Source organism: Falco punctatus (genome assembly GCF_963210335.1).
Source record: "Falco punctatus genome assembly, chromosome: 8".
Classification (NCBI taxonomy): Eukaryota; Metazoa; Chordata; class Aves; order Falconiformes; family Falconidae; genus Falco; species Falco punctatus.
In genome coordinates, this window is record NC_137588.1 from 7,564,722 (window position 1) to 7,584,118 (window position 19,397).

General features: G+C 45.0%; 2 protein-coding genes across 3 annotated transcripts in view; both read right to left on the reverse strand.

The window, feature by feature from the left end:
- The window catches only part of SPP2 (secreted phosphoprotein 2), a gene marked incomplete at its 5' end in the record, with an annotated part of 32,028 nt that extends 25,046 nt beyond the window's left edge, over positions 1-6,982 (reverse strand). Inside the window, 3 exons of the mRNA XM_080399187.1 lie at positions 1,951-2,100; positions 2,630-2,732; positions 6,947-6,982. Of these exons, the coding sequence (XP_080255313.1) occupies positions 1,951-2,100; positions 2,630-2,732; positions 6,947-6,982 (289 nt within the window). The remainder of the gene's footprint in view (positions 1-1,950; positions 2,101-2,629; positions 2,733-6,946) is intronic.
- The window catches only part of TRPM8 (transient receptor potential cation channel subfamily M member 8), an 83,925-nt gene continuing 67,670 nt past the window's right edge, over positions 3,143-19,397 (reverse strand). For both annotated transcript variants that reach the window (XM_080398707.1, XM_080398708.1), the window contains 9 exons: positions 18,882-18,973; positions 17,765-17,906; positions 16,208-16,379; positions 15,798-15,975; positions 12,978-13,168; positions 10,567-10,666; positions 8,953-8,986; positions 6,947-7,033; positions 3,143-5,026 (listed from right to left, as the gene is read on the reverse strand). In XM_080398707.1, the coding sequence (XP_080254833.1) occupies positions 6,983-7,033; positions 8,953-8,986; positions 10,567-10,666; positions 12,978-13,168; positions 15,798-15,975; positions 16,208-16,379; positions 17,765-17,906; positions 18,882-18,973 (960 nt within the window). In that variant the 3' untranslated portion in view covers positions 3,143-5,026; positions 6,947-6,982. The remainder of the gene's footprint in view (positions 5,027-6,946; positions 7,034-8,952; positions 8,987-10,566; positions 10,667-12,977; positions 13,169-15,797; positions 15,976-16,207; positions 16,380-17,764; positions 17,907-18,881; positions 18,974-19,397) is intronic.

The window sequence follows — 19,397 nt, forward strand, 5'->3', positions numbered from 1 at the left end:
CAGGACTCTGCTGTGCATTTTGCTTGCTTGCTCTGCTTTGAACAGGCTTTGGACAATGGAGCACAACCTGGCTCAGATCTGGTGTCAGCAAGCCCCAAATATTGGTGGATGAAGAAGCAGCAGCTGTTTTGCAGTAATGTCCACTACTAAACCATGTCCCTAAGCACCACATCTACACAACTTTTAAATATGTCCAGGGACGGTGACTCTACTACTTGCCTAGGCAGCCTGTTCACATGCTTGACAACCCTTTTGGTAAAGAAACAGAGATCTGGCTATAAGAGAAACCTGAACCTGGTTGGGGATTAAGATGAGAAGCTTTTGAATGTCCAGGCAGGGGCAGGAAATTTTGCCTTCAGGACTGAGCCCTTTCAGATGAAGGATAAGCCCACACTGCAGCAGAGTCTGTGCTTTTCACTGCTTGTGGCAGTCTCTCTGTGACATCCCAGATCTCAGCTCCTGGCAAGCAGCAAACTTCCCTTGACTGTCTATCAGGCTGGCAGATGGGCACCTCAGTGCCTCTCAGCCAGTCACCCACTAGTAGCGCTTGATGCTTCCTTTTGCAGCTTTTTGTACATGTTACCAGGGCAGTTTCTCCCTGTGAATCTTGCTCATCGGTTTTGTCTGCTAACAAGGCTTCATATGCTACTGGTTGCTATGTATGAGGAAGGGGAAAGAAGCAATATCCTGGTCCCACAGGTCACCAGAGACCATGGCACCTCCTTCTCCAAGGCACTGTCTTCTGCTCTTGAAGCTTTTTGTCCAGTGGTCCTTGGAGGTCGGTGCCAAAGGATCCTAGTACTTCTTCTTGCAAAGTTTTGAATAATACTCGTTCACCCTCTCTAACACAGCGTAGCCTGCTGATTTTCTCCTGCAGATCCTCTACTTGCTGCCCGAGTGACCCCACCACAGCACCCCTAGCACAGGTGGAGCTTCCACCCTCCTTCACCCAGGAGGCGGTGTGCAGGCACAGCCCTCCACCTGGGCGGCAGCATCCCCAAAACAAAGCTCTGCCTGGGTAGCCACCTCCACTCACCCCAGGCTGTCCTGGCCAGTAGCTGATTCCTGTCTGCTGTGGAATGAAGTACTTGGTACTTAAAAAGTAGCTGTGAAGAAGGCACAGACCCTTGCTTCAGAAGGACCCACACAGAGAAGGCAATGGGTAAAAGTTGCACTGGGAGAGGTTTCACATCTGTGGCGCTGCCCTGGGAAGCTGGGATGACTGCTGCTCAGGGGGAGGCCCTGTCTGCCGAGATTTGTCCCTGGTCACCCAAGGTGAGACTGCCCTGCCCTCTGCTGCTCCCTGCAGCAGCAAGGCAGGAGCCGTTAGCCCAGCTGGGCTCCTGTGCAATGAATCCTCACTGCAGCTCCAGCTGCTGTTTTGGGATGGTGGCCTCAACTGGCTGGTGGAAGGGTGGACAGGAGATGAAACAGCAGTTATGCTCAGCAATAAATACCTAGGAAATATACAGGCAATAGCAGGAATAAAGCTCTAGGACTTGCAAGACCAGCATTCCCTTGCTTAGCACACCAACCCTGTGTGAAGGCCTTTCTCCTAAAATCCATTGCCAGCTTTCTCCTCTGCAGCGTTGAGACCCAGGTCAGATGGAGAAAGATCCTCTTGCACTTTTGAAGGTGGCAGAACCTTCCAAAGTGCAACTAACTCCACTGAAAGACTTTTCCAACCATGAACTGACCTTCTTCCTTTCCATCTCTGTGCACAGCACAGGGGGCAGAAAGGCACGTGTGCTTCAGGGCCCAAGTTTTGCACCATTTTGCTTCCACAAAGAAAAGACGCAGATAAGGTGAAGCAGCTGGACTGCTTATTCATGGAAGACCAAGCAAAGGAATGAGCTAGGAACAGAAGAAGGGGCCAGGCAGGGCCTGAAGGCTGGAGATGTCCCATGGGCAGGGAGAGACCAGGAGGCACCCAGCCTTCCACACACTCACCTGTGCCCAGGATCAGCTCTGCACACAGCTCCAGTAGCACAGAAAGCTGGGATGTGGAAGAGAAGGTCTTCTCCTCCTCTGTGTCCTCTGGAGCTGTTCTTGAAGCACTGCTAGTCAGAAACTGGATGAAGGCTTCCTTCTCTGCAGCTCCTAGGATGAACAGGGCTGGAGATGGAGCAGCTGGTGTCATCCTTTTTCCCTTGAAAGGCTGGGACACAGAAGAACAGAGCCAAAGTCAGCACCCAGATCTGCAGGGACCCCAGGAACCCCTTCTGCCAGGGCCACCCCACCCAGCTCTTCCCATGGCCAGCAGCAGAGTCCAACAGGATCAGCCAGAAGGTGCTGGCCACGAATACCCCACATTCCCCCGAAATCTCTTTGCCCTGCCCACACCACCCCTCCATCCATGCAGGGAGCAGAGCCCTCCCCAGCCAGGACAGGGATTGCAGCTCCCCTGCCCAGGGGTTTTCCTTCCTCCCCACCAGCCTCCGCTGACACCCTGCTGCCCTCACCCTCGACAGATGATCCAGAAAGGGTGGCAGGGAGTCATGTGGGCAACCTGGCCCCGCGTTGGGCGGTCTGGGCTCCCACAGCCACTGGGACGTACCTTATTGCCAGTGCAGCAGCTGGGGCTGGGGCCCAGATAAAGCAGGGCAGGGAGGGACCCCAGGTGGCTCACCGAGGAACCCAATGGCCGCCTCTCTCAGGGACTCCTGTAGGCTCTGCAGGTACAGCAGGGGCTGGCACATGTACTCATCCAGTCTGCTGCCATGCTGCTTCAGCTGGGGAGAGCATGAGGGGACGGGGGGAGGGGCTGGTGCAGACTGTCCCCCTTGGCCCTGCACCAGGACTGGCCTCCTCTGCCAGGACACCCGAGATGCCCAGCCAGCAGCCGGCTGGTGTCAGGGTTTGGAGGTAGCAGAGGGCTGGGTGCTCCCCAGGGATCTATGGTGCCACCCCGCTGCAAAGCCCAGCTGGGCTGGAGCTCTGTTGGCACCCCTGGGTGTGGGGAAGGAGAAGACACCATGGGGCCACATGCCCAAGGGAAAGGAGCGTGTGTGGGGTACAGGCTGGCGGCAGCGACGGGCTACAGTGGTGGGCAGGGGCAGACTCGGGGGTCTTGAGTCTTCATAACATGGTTCAAAGTTACATTCACCATTTTACAGGAGAACAGATCACTAGAACTACTGGCAAGTTCACTGCAGGTTTTATCTATAAAAGGAATAAACTAAGGAGTACAACGTTCACATTCAAGACATACAAATGACATAGGAAAAGATTTCTAGAAAGGAAACTTATCTCAATTTACAATGCAAGCTCACTGCCATGGAAGTCAATGAAAGCCAGAGTCCTTCATAAACATTTTTACAGGAAAGCACACATATTTCCACATGTAAACAAGTAACGCTGCTATTGGTAGTGCTATATCTCCCAGGGTCGTGTAATGCACAGCTTACAGTAAAGTTAGGTCACATGAAGCAGGAAGAAAAGAGCCGTAACCTTTCTGATAACCCCTCATTACAGTTTTCCCTCTAAAACTATTCCATTTTCAACTGCAAAGACAAGCAAAGCAGCAGCTCTAATGAAAAATGCACGCACGTGCTGGCCTCCCCAGTCAGTAAACTGCACCTCAGTCAGCTGCACCCTGAAGTGGAAACATCCCCCACGTACAACAGGGCTCCATATCCCTGTACTGAAGCAAACACCAAAACACACAAGAAAGTCTTGCCTTTACCATCTCGGACAGCAGACACGAACGGAGCATGCTTGTGCGCACAGAGGCAGGCCTGCGGGCAGGCTTTGGTTTCTAGCCAGGCAAGAGATGTCTGTCTTTGCACTGGTCAAGGTGACTCACCTGGGAAATGTTCCACTTCAGCCAGAATTCCCCTTCCACCCACCTAACTACTCATCTGGATGCCTCACGTGGCACCCATCTCAGCACCCATATATTTATATATATTTTCTGCCTGACAGCCCTCAGACCAGCTGCAAGTCATAGTAAAGCATATGGACTATGATAGCCATTGCCAGGCAAAAGGAAAAGACCTAAGCCTTCAAAATCAAACATCTTGGCAGATCATTCCTAGACGCTGGGGATGAAGATGGATACAACGCTTTGCAACGTAAATAAATGCCATTTGAAGCGGCTTCCCTTCAGCTGGTAGCGTACCCAGTTATACCACACAAAATGCCACAACACTCAGCTGCTATTTTAGACAGAAAGCAGAAAGGGCAACCTCAGCATAGAAAGCATCGCAGTATTTAAAACCGGCCATCAATCACTGCTCCGTTTCAAGATGCAAACATCCACAAACAGACATTTGAAAAAGTTAAATGAATTACAAATGCTCCCAATACACAAATTGTCACTTAAGAAACCAGCAAGGATTGCACACAAGGCCTTCAGAAACACTTTTTAGATTAATTAAGTCTCTCCCATGTGGGGTTGTAATAGCTGAGCTTCTGCAGTTCTAGGTGGAGTGGGAAGGATTCCACACGGTTCACGTGAAGTCTGAGATGTGGGTGCAGGGTTGAACCAAAGGCTGTCTTCCCACCGAAGGATGGGGCTGAAATACATTCTGGCATGCCAGCATTACAGACCTCAGCAGGGCTGACGGACAGACCATGCAAGTAACAAGCTAGGCCTGGCTACTACATGAAGGAAAGGGAAAGGAGATTGATTCATTAAGACAAGCAATCAGTGGCTAAAGGAAACCCACGAACCAGCCCCTTTGAATGAAACTGAAAAGCAAAGTGATTTTGGCAGCAGCAGCAGCACTCTTGGAATTAGGAGTGCTTTTTAACAGCAGCTGACAAGAACTAATTGCTGCCATTGAACATTGGGGAGATGAGGAAAAGGGAAAGCTTGGGTAACATGGGAGGCCAGCCAGGAGATACAGTCATCTACATGTTTTACCACCATTTTGCAACAAGCAGAAAGGGCCGTTTCATCAAAAAAAATAAAACCGGAAAAAATCCTAGTGAGTCCTGCTGAAACATTGACACTGGTGGATCAGTTAGCGTTTGCCTGGTGGTTACTGTCAGTTCAGAGAAATTCCTCTTGATGAATCAGTACCTGTGTGAGCAGAAGAAGAAATTTTAGAGTAGACCTCCAAGTCTGCCTCAATATTTTGCTTTTATCCTCATGACATTGGCTTGGAAAACTGGATGTCTTGTACAACACTTGGGATCAAGGAGCTCTTTGCGGCACCCATCCAGAACAGGGTGTCTTAGTGGAGTAGCAGAGATTATTAGTTGTCAGGAACTGAAAGCACCTGCATGCAAAGTGTACCTGGAATGGCTAATCCAGCATCTCCTACCAAAGACAGTCAGCACGGATGCAAGTACTCCCTTTCAGATGAGATGGCATAATAAACATGTTTGCTACCTGTGAGACACTAACCCCTCTGTTCACACTGTGATGTTAGTACTGTGGACTGCTGAGGCTCAGCTTCAGAGTCAGGACAGCTCGCATGCGAAACAGTTCTAACACACCTGGGATACCATATAGAGAGTTTGCCTGGCATGAACTGGAAAGGCACTCCATCATCGCACGGCACTTATTATCTATAATGAGAGGTCATTTCCACAAACTCCATCATAAACAGGTATCTTCTCTTCCAGGCTAACTGTAATTCATTCACCCCTTTCTACAGACTACATTAAGACTTCCAGTTCCTCTTGTCACTGTTCTGAACACTCTCCAGCCACTCCATCATCTTCCTTGAAGCTTAGTGCTAACACTGGATTCTGTACCCGACAGAGGATTCGTTGCACTGTGAGCAGCAGGATTACTTCACGCATCACAGCAAAACACCAGCTATTTAATATTCCATCCTATTTCAAACACTTTTCTGTAGAACCACCATCTCAGCAGATTTCCCCTCATTTCATGCCTGTGTAGCCAGTAATTCCCGGGTGACTATAAGATCTGCATTTGTTCTTAATGAATTCCAACTTATTTTTCAGTCAAACCATAGCAACCTTTGAACTGAGCCGGTGCTGTTTTGAGCGGTGTTGGACTAAATGACCTCCATAGTTCCAATATTCTACAGCCTATTCTCCAGGTAACTTGGCATTTACTGCATCCAAGAAAAAGCCCAGTAACTGGTGATCCTTGTAGATTTTATTAGGTGGTAGCAAATTATTCATAAACTAAACAACTTCAGGTCAAGCAAATATGAAGTTATCCCTGAAAAATGGTGAGACAAGTGATCCAGGAATGTTTGGCACAGGTACAAGTTGTCCTGCAGAGAGAGGAGCCAGACTCTGATGTTCAGGCTGATCAGATTGTTCCGGATTATCCTTGTCAACAGCTACACTACTTAACCTGGTGTCTTTAAAGATGACAGCATTCTCCGCATCCATCAATATTCTGTCTGGCTTTCAGTTCTTCTGCAGAACTTGATGGAAAAGGACACAAGGTTCATGACTAGACACTGAACTGCAGCTCTGCAGACTTTGGGTCAACCCTTCACTCTACAGTTTATTGTATAGGACACAGGAAGGCTAAAGCAATCCACCATATCACCCCATTTTGACAGTGGGAAAATAAACCTTATTCCTACCCACAACGCTGTCTTTTCTACTTGGCTTTTATATTCCTTGAGTTAAAATGAACCAAGTAAAGCATCCGGCACAGCAGCTCCCAATTTTCCACAGGGATTCCAGCACAAATACAACTGAAATAATCTTGGGCTATTCAGTTTTTCTAAGGCAAGAGAGCAAAACAAGATATTTTAAAACGTGCCAAAAATGGTTAGAAACACCAGATGGAACACTGTATTTTTCAGAAAAAAAACAACCACCAAACACAACAAAAAACCCCGCAAAAACCGAGGAAGAGAATATAGCTCTTACTTCTTTTCCAATATTAGACAATATCAATACAGGCATTAATAATTGATACTAACAATTCTTCCAGAGACATATCAATTTAACACCACAAATGCTGATAACTTCCTGAGGTCAGAGAGTGAATTTCAAGAGGACTTACCCTGCTCAGGTAGCTGTTCTTGGATTTCAGCCGCATTCATTTGATTTTGCTGGAAATCTCTTTCAGAAGGCCTTTCAAATCAGACAGCTTAAAAATTAAGAAAAAAATAATAGAAGTTTTGTTTACATCAAGTCAATCTAACACTCATTCCGATAGACGATCACAGCTTGGGATAATGAAAAAGAAAAGAACAAAACAAGCAAGCAGTAGTAAATACCTTGAAATACCCTAGAAAATACTGTACAACATCAGCAACAACAGGCATAAACCCCCTTACCTGAACCCCTGCCTCCCTGGCTAGCCTGTGGACACCAGCCACTACTCTGAAAGCAATAACCGACAGCTTTTTGTATTCAATAGTCACACTGTGGTGGCAAATGAAGCAGCATTAATATTGTTTTCACAGGAAAGCAATGCTAATAAGTAATATAAGTAACGAGTAATTGCCTCTCCAAATGTTATACCAAATGCAACAGTGCTTGAAAGGACACTCCCAATTACAGTTTTCATCAGTGCAATTAATGCAGTGAGCCCTACTGCACATGTATTTCACCTAGTTAACAAGCAGGCATCACGACAGATACAAGCTTCCAACCATACTCCATCTTTAAAGCGGAGAGTGCAGATCAGTGGAGTTTTGCAGAGCGTTCATTCTGACACACGGAGCTGCCCTCAAACCCTCCCTGGGCCATAACTGGACTCCAGTATTCCTCAGGACATCCACATCAAGGTTAAAGAAAAGTTTACCCCATGATCAAGGCTCGTGCCTAGGGCTCAGTTATATCCTCGGACTTGTTTTTAAGGCATCGTCTCAAGTGAAAGCCAACAAGATACCTCTGGAGCCGCTCACTCAAGGACACGGCTCCTAAGCACCGGCCTTAGTACATTCACTAAAGCTGAAGGCATGAACAGACAAACCAGCTTGCAGTAAGGTATTCCCTCGCAGACTAAGAGGCACAATTTAGGTACTACTTTTCAGTCAAGAATTAAGGTTATCTTCCTTTCGGTTTCAGGAGGAGCATCGCTAGACACACACCTGGTCGCTCATCATTTCCATTTCAGTCTTGAAAGCAAGCTATTATTTTGCAGTCCAAAGTATTTGGCAGCAATCAAAATAAATATTTAGAAGTATACGTGGGCCTTTTCACCCTTGGACTTCTAAAAAGTCTGTTCTTCACACCAAAGTACTCCCCGCTTCACAGGCAAAATACGTAATTCAAACCACCCTCAAAAAATACCCATTGTGAAGGTCTTTTCAGTATCACAGTCCTAAAAAATGTGTTAGTATGACAGTTCTGATAACTATGTGCTTTCTTTGTTTAAAAAAAGTGCTTCAATTTACTAAAAGTAAATTGCTAGCTTTAGATTGCTTCAACACAGGATGCTTCTGTGAATCAGATGAAAATTGGTCAATTTAATTGTAATTAAAGGTCTTCCTACCCTACAATATATAGAGAGCATCCTTTGTTTACCTAGCAGGTGTTGCCTGTGCTATCCGAAGCACCACCAGGCTTGCCACAATAACTGACCTGCCACTTCATTTTATAAGCAGAAGCTAAACAACAACAACAACGACGACGAAGGATTAATTACCTCATGCCTTTAGCACTAGAAGCTAAACTTGACAGAACACGTGTTGAGAGGGGTATACTCGTAAGTATGCAACGTCCCTTCTTCCTATTGGTGTATCACAGGCTTGTTACAGAGCAGAATACTGCAGCTTTGTAAGACAGAAGTTTTTACTCTATTCCATCCAATAAAGAATACTGAGAAAACACTACTGCGGTGCTACACAAGTATCTTTCTTCTTCATTTTCCAGCACAATACGAAGCTACATATGGAATCAAAGGTGCAAAGGAACATATTTTAAAAGCCCAATTAAAATGGGTCCTGTCAACAGTAACAAAGACTTCACGTGACTCTTGGTGATGTTAATTTTCCTTCTGGACCACTACCCACTTCACCAGATAGAAGCACACCCCCCAGAGCAGTCAAACACAAGTACCTTTGCATCCAGTTGTCTGAATCGATGCACCATCCTGAAAACAGAAAGAGGACACAGAAGAAAGGGCTGAGTCCAGGTATTAGAGAAGCCTTGACTAACCCTCCTCCCCGCTTTGCAAAACTGTGTGGAACTGCTTTGCAGAAGTCTATCTGAAGCTAAGATATCAAGTTCTCATCTTTGGCCAAAAAGTGGTGCTAAGGCAGTCGGAGTCTGAAGCTGTCAGAAGACTGACCGCTTCCCGAGTACTCAGAGGCCAGTTACAAAACAGACTGTCTGCAGACACCCCTACTTGGGAATGCCAGTGTTTCATCCTCCCAAGAAGGCAGGGCTGCAGGAGGCTTAGCATTGTTTTTATTACAGGTATATTAACATATGAATTACTGTCAGTGCTGTGCTATTCCATTTTCCTTGTCAAGACACTTCTGCTTCCAGTATAAAAGCTATTTTTTGTGTGTTTGGCTTCTTATCCAATGCTTACTGCCTCCGGGCAGTCTTAATGTAAACACTTACTCGTGAACAGCAATCTCCAAAGCAGGGGCAGAGGGGCATAAAGGAGTCTGGTCTTTCCTCCCCATTCTCATCAGCCCTTCCCTTACATTTGATTTAGTGAAATATTCAACCTGCTGGAAGCTAGCTACAAAATTAAGCCATCATACACAACAGGTTACTGTTCTGTTTTCTAGCTTTCTTTATATTTCTCCTTCCTCTTACGCTATTACTCCAAGAACAGAGACAGATCCCAAAGATAAAGTGTCATGAGTTGGTAGCCAAAGAAGAGTAGTGCAAGTCACCAAAGTTCAAAACCCCATCGCTTCAAATAGCATCTTCCCCTCCCCAGAGACCTTTCCTACTCATGGCTCTTAAGTACAGACCTCCTTATAAACTGATGCTGTGGGAATGCTTGATATTCCAGGTCTAACACTAAATATTATCTGCTAACTGCATAATCATAGAATCATTTAGGTTGGAAAAGATCTTTAAGATTGCTGACTCCAACCATTAACCCAGCACCGCCAAACCCACTGCTAAACCATGTCCTTAAGTGTCACATATACAAATCTTCTAAATACTTCCAGGGATGGGGACTCCACCACCTCCCTGGGCAGCCTGTTCCAATGCTTGACAAACCTTCTGGTGAAAAAGTTTTTCCTAATATCCAATCTAAATTTCTAATGTTACAGAAGTAGTCAGTTACAGCACTGCTTTCTTCGATGAGATCTCAAAACACTATAGGAAGAAAACATTTTCTATTTTTCCATCAGAGGAGAAAGACTCCAGTACAGAAAGGTGAAATGATTTGAAAATTACTGTGACAGCATTTGGAACAAGTGTTTAATACATCTGCCCAGCTACTGTGTGCATAATATGCCATTATAACCTTTGCAATATTTCCTTTTTTTTTTTTACCAACCTAATCAACTAATTCTGCAGACAGTCTGCAGCAGCGGACAAAAAAAATCTATCATTTTACTTAAAAATAAACAGGCATATTTATGCTGGACTTATTTATCTACTCGTTAGTATGTAAACATTTAGAGCAGCTGAAAACTTGCTTCCACTAAAAATATTCAACAGAAAAGTTAAGAGAGTGAAGACAAAGAAGGGCAGACGTACTCTTCTGATGAATCATTTGCTTTGGTATTGATTTTGACAAGGTAATTTTCCTTCATGACAGCTTCCCATGCCAGAATTTCATTGTCCTCATTTTTTGAGCCTGGGAAACGTATGTGAAGAAAAACAACAGCACTAGATTCAGTTAATTTGTCTTTCCGATGCTAAAATGTAAAGAGCCTGGGTTAGTGCTTGCATTAAGTGGCTAATGATTCCCTTTCTCTGCATCCAGAGCATTTGCAGCCCCACTTCCCAACTGTGACACAGCTCTGACAAACATGACATTAACACATTCTACTGCATGCTCCTGGCATCCAGAGTTAGTTAAAAAAAGAAAATATGAACAAAAACCTTAAGAAGCTCCAAAAGTCTTTCTGGATTTTTTTTGAGTTTCGGTTAACACAAGTGCTTTGTGAAATGGCAGCCACTTCAACAGGCATAGAACATTCCAGAAAGCTCCTACCTGGGTTTGAGCCTTCCATTTGTTTCTACACTATCCCATATTGGATCATTAAGAGTAACGTTTTAAGGACCATGTTATGACTTATCATTGAACTAGAGCATTTCTAAATTATGAAGCATTGACTTCTCTAAAAAACATCTCCTGTTGATGGTGTAAATTAAAGTGACGCAAAGCAAATCACTTTGAGGCATCAAAGTCCTCCAGGATGCTACTTCTGCATTTTATCCTGTTCCAGCAGGACAGCACAAACCAAACTGGTGTTAATAAACAAAAGTTAATGGTGCCAAGAGCAGCCCACAGCTGGCAAATGACTGAAGTTCCATTTCTTCCATCCGGTGCTCCTCTGCCCTCACCCAGCCTGTTATTCTCCCAGATACCAACAAGCATTTAAGCACCCAATTTCCCCAAGAGGGAAAAGCCAGGATTTTGCAGCAGTCAATACATTAGTGTGCTTTCTCCATGCAGTTCTCAGTTCCTGTCACCAGCTCAGCCACTATCATATTCTGGCTCTAATGAATTCTTCCATTTGCTTTTAGAACTGCAACATTAACTGTGCATCACTTGGGCAGAAATATATGCTGTTGAGCAACATCCCCAGCAAGGAAACCAAACAGGTTTTGTTTTTTGAATGGGGCAGGCAAAACAATTTAGTCAGTGCTAAGGAATCTCATACCCCAAAGCAGGCATCTTTCTCCTAAACTAACGACAAATCCAGCCTGTGCTGCAGGGCAGCAGTCAGGTTGCTGATGGATGGGAGTAAGTCTGTCAATTAACTCAACATATCCTCTCTCATCTGCTTCTGAATGGCATTTAGGAAAAAAAAAGAGAGAGAAAACACACCATTTGTTGGGAGAGGGGAGGGAAATCTTGTTAAAACAATTCATATCTGTGCCCTCTGACAGAGTAAACAAAGGGGAAACAGCTAGAAAACTGACTGAGCTGATTCTGCATTTTTGAGGCAGTTTGCCCATACCCAGAGGGGCCAAGAGACATCCTATTATTCTCTGTCAGTCACTAACAGGCAGAAGAGCCTTTAAAGACAATTTTCCTGTACTAGACTTCCCTAGCAGCTACTAGCTGTATTAGCTGGGAGATTGTAACAGAAGGACAAAAAGAAATGCAACTCCAGAAGGAAGAGTGGCAAGCAGAGGCTAAGTCCACCTCTTGTACTAATTACCTAAACATTCAGAGCATGCAAGATCAGGGATCTCTGCCACTGGGTAACAGCACAGGAGGGATACACTACCAGATGTTAACGACAAATGGGATGGTTTGCATTTTCCATGCAGACCATGAAGAAAACTTTCAGCTGCTGCAGGCTCTGAATACATTTATTCAGTGCTTAATACAAAAAAAACACCCCAACCCTTTCAAAAGCTAGCAAGCAGCATAGGTAGCCCTAAACTGACAGGATTAATTTGAAGACTTCATTGATGTTTTAATTGATTTACTTATGTGAGGTAATTCTACCTTGAAATGGCTTGGACAAGAAAGCACTGGATAATTCTGCATGGTACTGAAGTAGAGCAGGTCTCACGGTACAAAACAAAAGCTCTCTAACCAGACCGAAACCAACGCTACTGGGGACCGGGGATCACAACAATGCTCCCCTGAAGTTTTAGCATAAGGAGTTAGAAGTGTAATTCTCCAAATCCCAGAGAGCACACCTTGAGTACTGATGAAAGATTATGGCTGAGAAGCAGCCAGGGGCTTTGATCTGAATCTTACTGAAGAGATTTCCAGCAATGTAGTGGATTTGCATTCGATAGAGAACATGAATAAGCTGCTCCTCATTTCCAGTACAACAGCCACCTCCTGCAAGGTCTACATCACCCTCGAAGATTTCCCACCAAAACACGAGCTCCTGCTTTAAGCACAGTATGCCAGGGAAGGGTTGCAATGCACCTGCCACAGAGCTGACGTGTAGGTAGTAAGGAATAATCCAACTCACAACAAATAGATGGCTCTTTGCTTTCCTTCTTACAGCAGCATTTGAAACATTTCCTCATCACCATGAATATGTAAGCAAAGATGACAAAAGGGAAGGGAATAGTCAAACGACTGCAGTATTCTTGGACCAAGAAGTAACGCTGGAACTTCCACACCTGGTCATTGTTCTCTTGTACAGATCCAACAGTGTAACTAACAGGTGGAGAAAGAAAATACATACAGCATTAGTTATTCACCAAAACCTCCATCAGAACCAAATAACACAGTGTTTCTCTTTATTATTCCAGGGCATGTTTTTATAAAGTCATCCTGGAGCTGGTAATTCTTACCGATTAGGAGGTTATTGAGTTTGTACTCCTTTTGAGAGAGAAATTTGAAAATGGAAGGAACTAAGACAATAGAAAAAAACACCATGAAGTTACAAATACACTGGAAAAAATACTCCACATATTTTCACCACCTTAGCTCCAGGCAATTTTCTTCCAGCCCAGACACATGAGAACCAGATACTTCTTCGCGAGATACTGTGTCTCGTTAATTCATCAGCTAACTCCTTTCTAAGAAAAAAAAAAAAAAACCAAAAAAAACAACCACACAACGAACCCTAGAAATAGAGCATTTTAAAAAAGTGAAAAGCTCCTGAGATTTTTAGTAGAGGCATTAAGAATGCTCCAGGCATAGTTCAAACCTACTGTAGTAAGCACTGTACAAACCCAGCAAAGCAACAATCACAAGAGGAAACAGCTCACAGACTGCCTGACCTTTCACTGCTGACAATAAACAGCAGATGGATGCTTCCAAAACGTCTGTGGTGAGATCCTAACGGACCCTTATATGAGATAAGCTAAAACCTTCACCTGGTGGAAATTATCTTTTGTTTCAGAAGATAAATACAATCCTGAATTTCAGAAGTATCTAAATACGATATTCACCCTTTTCAGTTAATGGATTCTGGATGCAAAGAGAAAGCTGGGTTGTCTGTTGTTTAACATATCATTGTAACTACAATGTAGACACTGATGGGACTAGTGTCTGATAGCCATCAGCATCATTGAAGACTGACAAATACTTTGTACACACTAAGCACAAGAGAAGCGATCGCAGATTTCACACATTTCCAACTGCATCATGAAAAAACCATCTGGGATTGCCATTTGCCCACTGGGCTTCCCGACTTCAGCACAGTCCAGCACTCCTGCTTAAGCTGTTCAGTCTATTGTTAAAATGAGCTATGCAAAACTCAGAGTGTTGTTAAAGAACTCATGCTGGTCCTTCCACTAAATAAACTGGACTGGCAAAAACTAGGTTTTTACTGGCATAACTGTATGCACTAGAGCATTTATCATTAGGTGCTGTTGAAGTAAGTGTTCTAACAAATACCAAAGGCTTCTATGGTAGAGCTGGCTTACTGCTATGCTTTCCTTCATCAGTATGAATTGCTTTCACCTCTTCTGGGGGGTACAAGCATTGTCTGCTGTCCCCAGGTCCTGTGGAGGTTAGGAAAACAATACAATACATATATATAGCGCACCAGTCCTAGCTGCCTTGCCAAAAATCACATTTCTGTCTTTGGAGTCCAGCTCAGGATGGGAGGAAAGGTTCAGAGCACAGGGGAGAGCAGATCCCAAAGCTGCGGCGTTCTTAACTCATTATACTAATACAGCTCATCTCAGGCCAGGAAATATTGGCACCGTCATTCAGAAGGGAGATCCTCTTGAGGCAAACCAAGAGTCCTTAGCAGTTCCTGTAAATACTCCTGTTGCCAAAGCAAATTCCTGCCAAGCCTGCAACTGCCAAGGTATCATCAAAACACACAAAAATAAACATAGTGGACCTCAAGAATGATGCCCAGGGGTTGTATGTATGTTTGTTATGCTGCAAGGGAGTGTAAAGCAGAAAAGAAGCCAGGTTGGGAGGGAAAACAGAGACACAGCACCGACCCAACTGCATCCACAAGTCAGAAGTGAGACAGGAGAGCAATGCACTCCCAGCCTGATATGAAGGACTTGCCGTTACTAACAACTCCGTGTCAGAGCTTGAAGTGCAAACAGCAAAGATTTCTGGAAGAAGCTGAGGAAACTTTCTTCTCCTCTTGTTGGTCCCAATGCAGTCAATATGTATTAGACAATGTGTGCAACAGCCACCATTTTTATTCGGCAAAGCAGTGCTGGCTGTATGATGCAGTCAGCCATTACCAGCACCACATTTCAGGTGTCTGATCCAGAGGTGATAGCATTTTTCAAGACAAAGTCCTTTTGTATGTCCCAAGGAGATGTGGCCCATTGCCTGTCGTGTAGGTCAAAACAATAAATAGCAGGTCCACCAGAGCAATAACAGATCATCACACAGCAGTTATGGCTAATAAAACCATAGAGTCAATAAAACAAGTGCAATAACTCCTTGTTTATTCAGTCTAACAGGTCAGTTCTGACCAGTTCATACTTGGTAAAGCACTGGCCTAGCTGTCACCCCCACTGGGAACCAAAGGGACTTGTACTAAGCCCACTGTGCAAAGGATGAAGTAGAGAAGCAGTAAAAGGACAGGCAGCAAACCATCCCCAGGACGTGGGGATTTTGATCAGACTGTTGTGAGAAAAGCTGAGTAACATTGCCTTTGTTCATCTTCCCACACCATACCCTTAACTTAAGAGCTCTGTTTCAAACAGGGAACCCTTTCCAGACCACCCCCAGCAATTCCTCTGCAAAGACACAGGCAGAGTCCAAGACCCAGCTTCCTGCTGTTTTCCAGGACTTCATTACCTTTCTCAGAGGCATACTGGTACAGAGATCCCAAGGAAGCGATCGCTCCTTTATTACGTACCCAAACATGGCCACGAGCAGGTTCACAAGGAGGATGTTAGTCGAGAGCATGTAAATGCAGACAAGGGGAATGGTGATCCACTCCGGGAAGCGGGGCTGGTTGTTGGCATCCAGCTCCACACACAAGGGCTTGGACTCATTCCCAGAAAAGGTGCAGCGGTCAAAGTTGTAGGTGGTACCTCAGAGAGGGAGAGTGGAGAGCAAAGAGTGAGCCCTCTCGTCCTCTTACTGTTGGGTCCAGCCCCAGGTGCTGCCACTAAGGACAATACATGTAGTCACCTCCCTCCCCATCAGACATAAAACCTTGCCTCCTTGCTGCTGAGAGGAAAGGGGTCAGCATAGGACTGGACAACCACTGAAAGGACAGAACCTTCCACCCATCTGGGAGAGGTTCCCCCAGAAGATACTTACCATCAACATCATCGGGGTACTGGCCAAACATAGCCAAGTATGGCTCGTAGATAACAGATCGAAATATCCACTCCCAGCGGTGCTCATTCTTCCTCAGGATGCCTTGTCTAGCTACACCAAAGGCCACCATCCACACAGCGAAGAGGAAGAGGAAGAAGAAGACATCTATCATCTGAGAAAGGACCACAAGCAAATGCATCAGTGTCTCATTGCATGCCTGTTGCAAGCCACACGTGGCTCTTTCTCCCCATTTTGATGTCAGGGTACCATTTTAATGCAAGTTTTCAGATCACCGCTCCATAAATTTAGTCACCGACACACACGTGCAAATATTTACCATTCCCACTCAGACACCTTCAAAAACACGCACACAGCCATAAAAACCAAGGCACATTTCAGAATATAGGATATGCCCCTGGCATCAAACAGGCCTCACCCACAAAAGCCAGGTCCACATACAATGACTGTTTATGCACAACCGTAGCTGCAGACCCCGCAGCCAAGTGTCAGGTGAAAGCAGCCACCACTTCTGAAAATGCCACTCTGGATGGCTTCAAACCAGTATTTATAGTCCAGACACTCTGGCTGAGTTTCATGAACTTCCAGCTCTTGACAGTACACAGATAACTGAAGACTGGTAATATCCCAGTGGAGCTTCCCCTTTTGTTGCAGACCCACCTCCACCAAGATCTGCCCTTCCACTAGACCCAAGCACCTTCATGGTTAGGCTTACTAAAAAAAATTCACCCTTTTTGAAGACCAAACAAGAGAAAGATGGACAGGAGACAAGCCTGTGTTGTTGCTTGTGTATCGTAAGGCACTGTAGGACCAGGTAATCTCTAGACTTCAGCTTTGCAGCAGTGGTACGTGGCAAAATAAAGGCTTTCTCGGTAAGCTGCAGACCACGCTGTTACTCCCATTGTCACCACACAGCTGGTCTTTAACCTCTATATACAAGATTGGCTCCAGGTGACACATACAAATACGAGCGGACATACCCCCGCTCTCCAGCGCTCTTCATTCCCACACCTACAGTAGCACACATTAATCTACATGGAACCCCATTCTCTTCCTGTGACCTTCCCCAGCCTGCCAGCAAACAGCCCCTCCAGGCACAAAGGGCAGGATTAGCCCAGCCACTCCCCGAGAGGCTCCTGGCCACCTGCTTCTCCAGTTACTTGTGTGATGGATGCAATGGAAAACAGAAATCTTCCTCCTACGCCATTTATCGTCATCTTTGGGGAATGCTCACGTGAGCGACACAAGTGATGGAATACACCACTGAAACATTTGAGACATGGAAGACAAAAGCTACCAGGAAAGAAAATTCCTCTTCTGTTCTTCAGCCTGATCTTTATTCTCTCCCTGTGCAGAGGGAGAGAAAAAGGCCCTGCTCTTAAGGAGACCCTATTTAAATCTTAATTAATCCTGTTTAGCAGATTTAAGAGAAGGTGAGAACTTGCTGCCATCATCAGAACAGTGGTGATTTTCACTCTTGAGGAGAAAAAGGTGTCACATCATTTATTTACACTCTCTTGAATAGCTGCCAAACCTTACCATCCTCTGCAGCATAATAATTTTGGGTCCTAGATTCCTGCTAACTGTGAAAATATGGATCAGCCTCAGAGTAAACACTATGTAGTCCAAACAGAAAATGACTCTCCCAGAATACCAAGAGCTTTCATCAGATGAGTGAAGCCTGATGGAGACAGTAAAAGAAAATGAATTCAAGCATTGGGTAAAGCATGCAGAAGTCTGGTAAAAGTACAATGAAACACTGAAACGAGGAGTGGAAAAGTGAGTAACTGGAAAACAGCATAGCTAGCCAGGGCCCCACACCCTCTCCCACCCACTCCCACCTGATGACTGGTGGCAGAAATGGGGAGCGCACACCTTGTTTACACCCTTCCTATCTTAGCTGCATCATCACTGTCTCCTCTCCCCCTCTAGAACTATTAACAGCAAAGAAATCTTGTACCTTTAGCACAGCCCTCCAAGAACATCACAGTGCAATGACCACCAGAACTAAGTTACAGCTGACGGAAAAATTACACTGTAAAATGAGTTTCCATTGTTTCTTTGTCATGCTTGTTAAGTCACCCATTCATGTAAAACAGCTTACGTGAGCTAATGAGCCTGTTAGACTATTGTAGGTAAAAGGGCAGTCCCCTTCAATAAAACACACGAAAACTCAGCGTCCACGTTGCCATACTAAACAGTCAATAAAAGGGAGCCAAGGAAAATCCCAAAGAATTCTGCCTCTGAGATATTAACTATCCTACCCTGCAGCTTTGCCCGATATGCTCTGTATAGCCAGTCTTGAAGGCATTGTCATGAAACCTAAGGCTATTTCAAATGTCTTTTTCTAACCATTAAAAAAAGCTGTCCTACTGGCCCAGAAAACTCTGAATTAGGAAAGACGCCTTTGATTCCAGGGATAGACTCAACTTCCAATAAACACAAAACAGAAAATATTGCATGTGGATATTCCCTAGTTAGTTTATTTCTTTATTTGCTTTTACAGATTTAGAGTCAAGACTTGCCAGTATTTGGGGCCTTCTTAAAGAAGAGGGGGTTTCATGAACACATTTCCCACAATCTCATTACAGGTTGCTGTCAAAACCCAGAAAGCAAGCAAAGCCATGGTGCAGCCACAGGAGAAGGTATTACTCACCTGAACACAATCCCTGCTATGAAGTAGAAGATTGCTAGTGTATCCATAACATTCCACAGATCTGAGAAATACTTACTGCCGTTCATGTACCACTGGGAAGGAAAAAGAGCAGAAAGTAACCACCACACAGCACTGGCCAGCCATGGGGAGCTCACCCATCTTCCCCTTATCTCTCCCCACTGAATGCCCTCATGGGTAAACATACCACCCATTGCAATAGTAAGGATTGTTTCCTTGTCCTATTAATTTTTTGTCGCACCTAATAGGTACACCAGAATCCAGATCGCTTTTAGTTTCCCCAAAAAGAGTTTTCAATTACTGGCAACACAGTTTTGCTGTTAACTTCTAACAGGGTCTTCTATGGATCAAGACTTTCTGTGTTTGGAGCCCCTTAACACATTTTCTCTGGCAGTCCAGATGCCCTAAGCTAACACTATTGCACTGGGACCAGTTAAGCACATGGGCGGCAAACACGGCACCACAGTGTGAGTTACTGTGCTCGAAGGACATAACCCA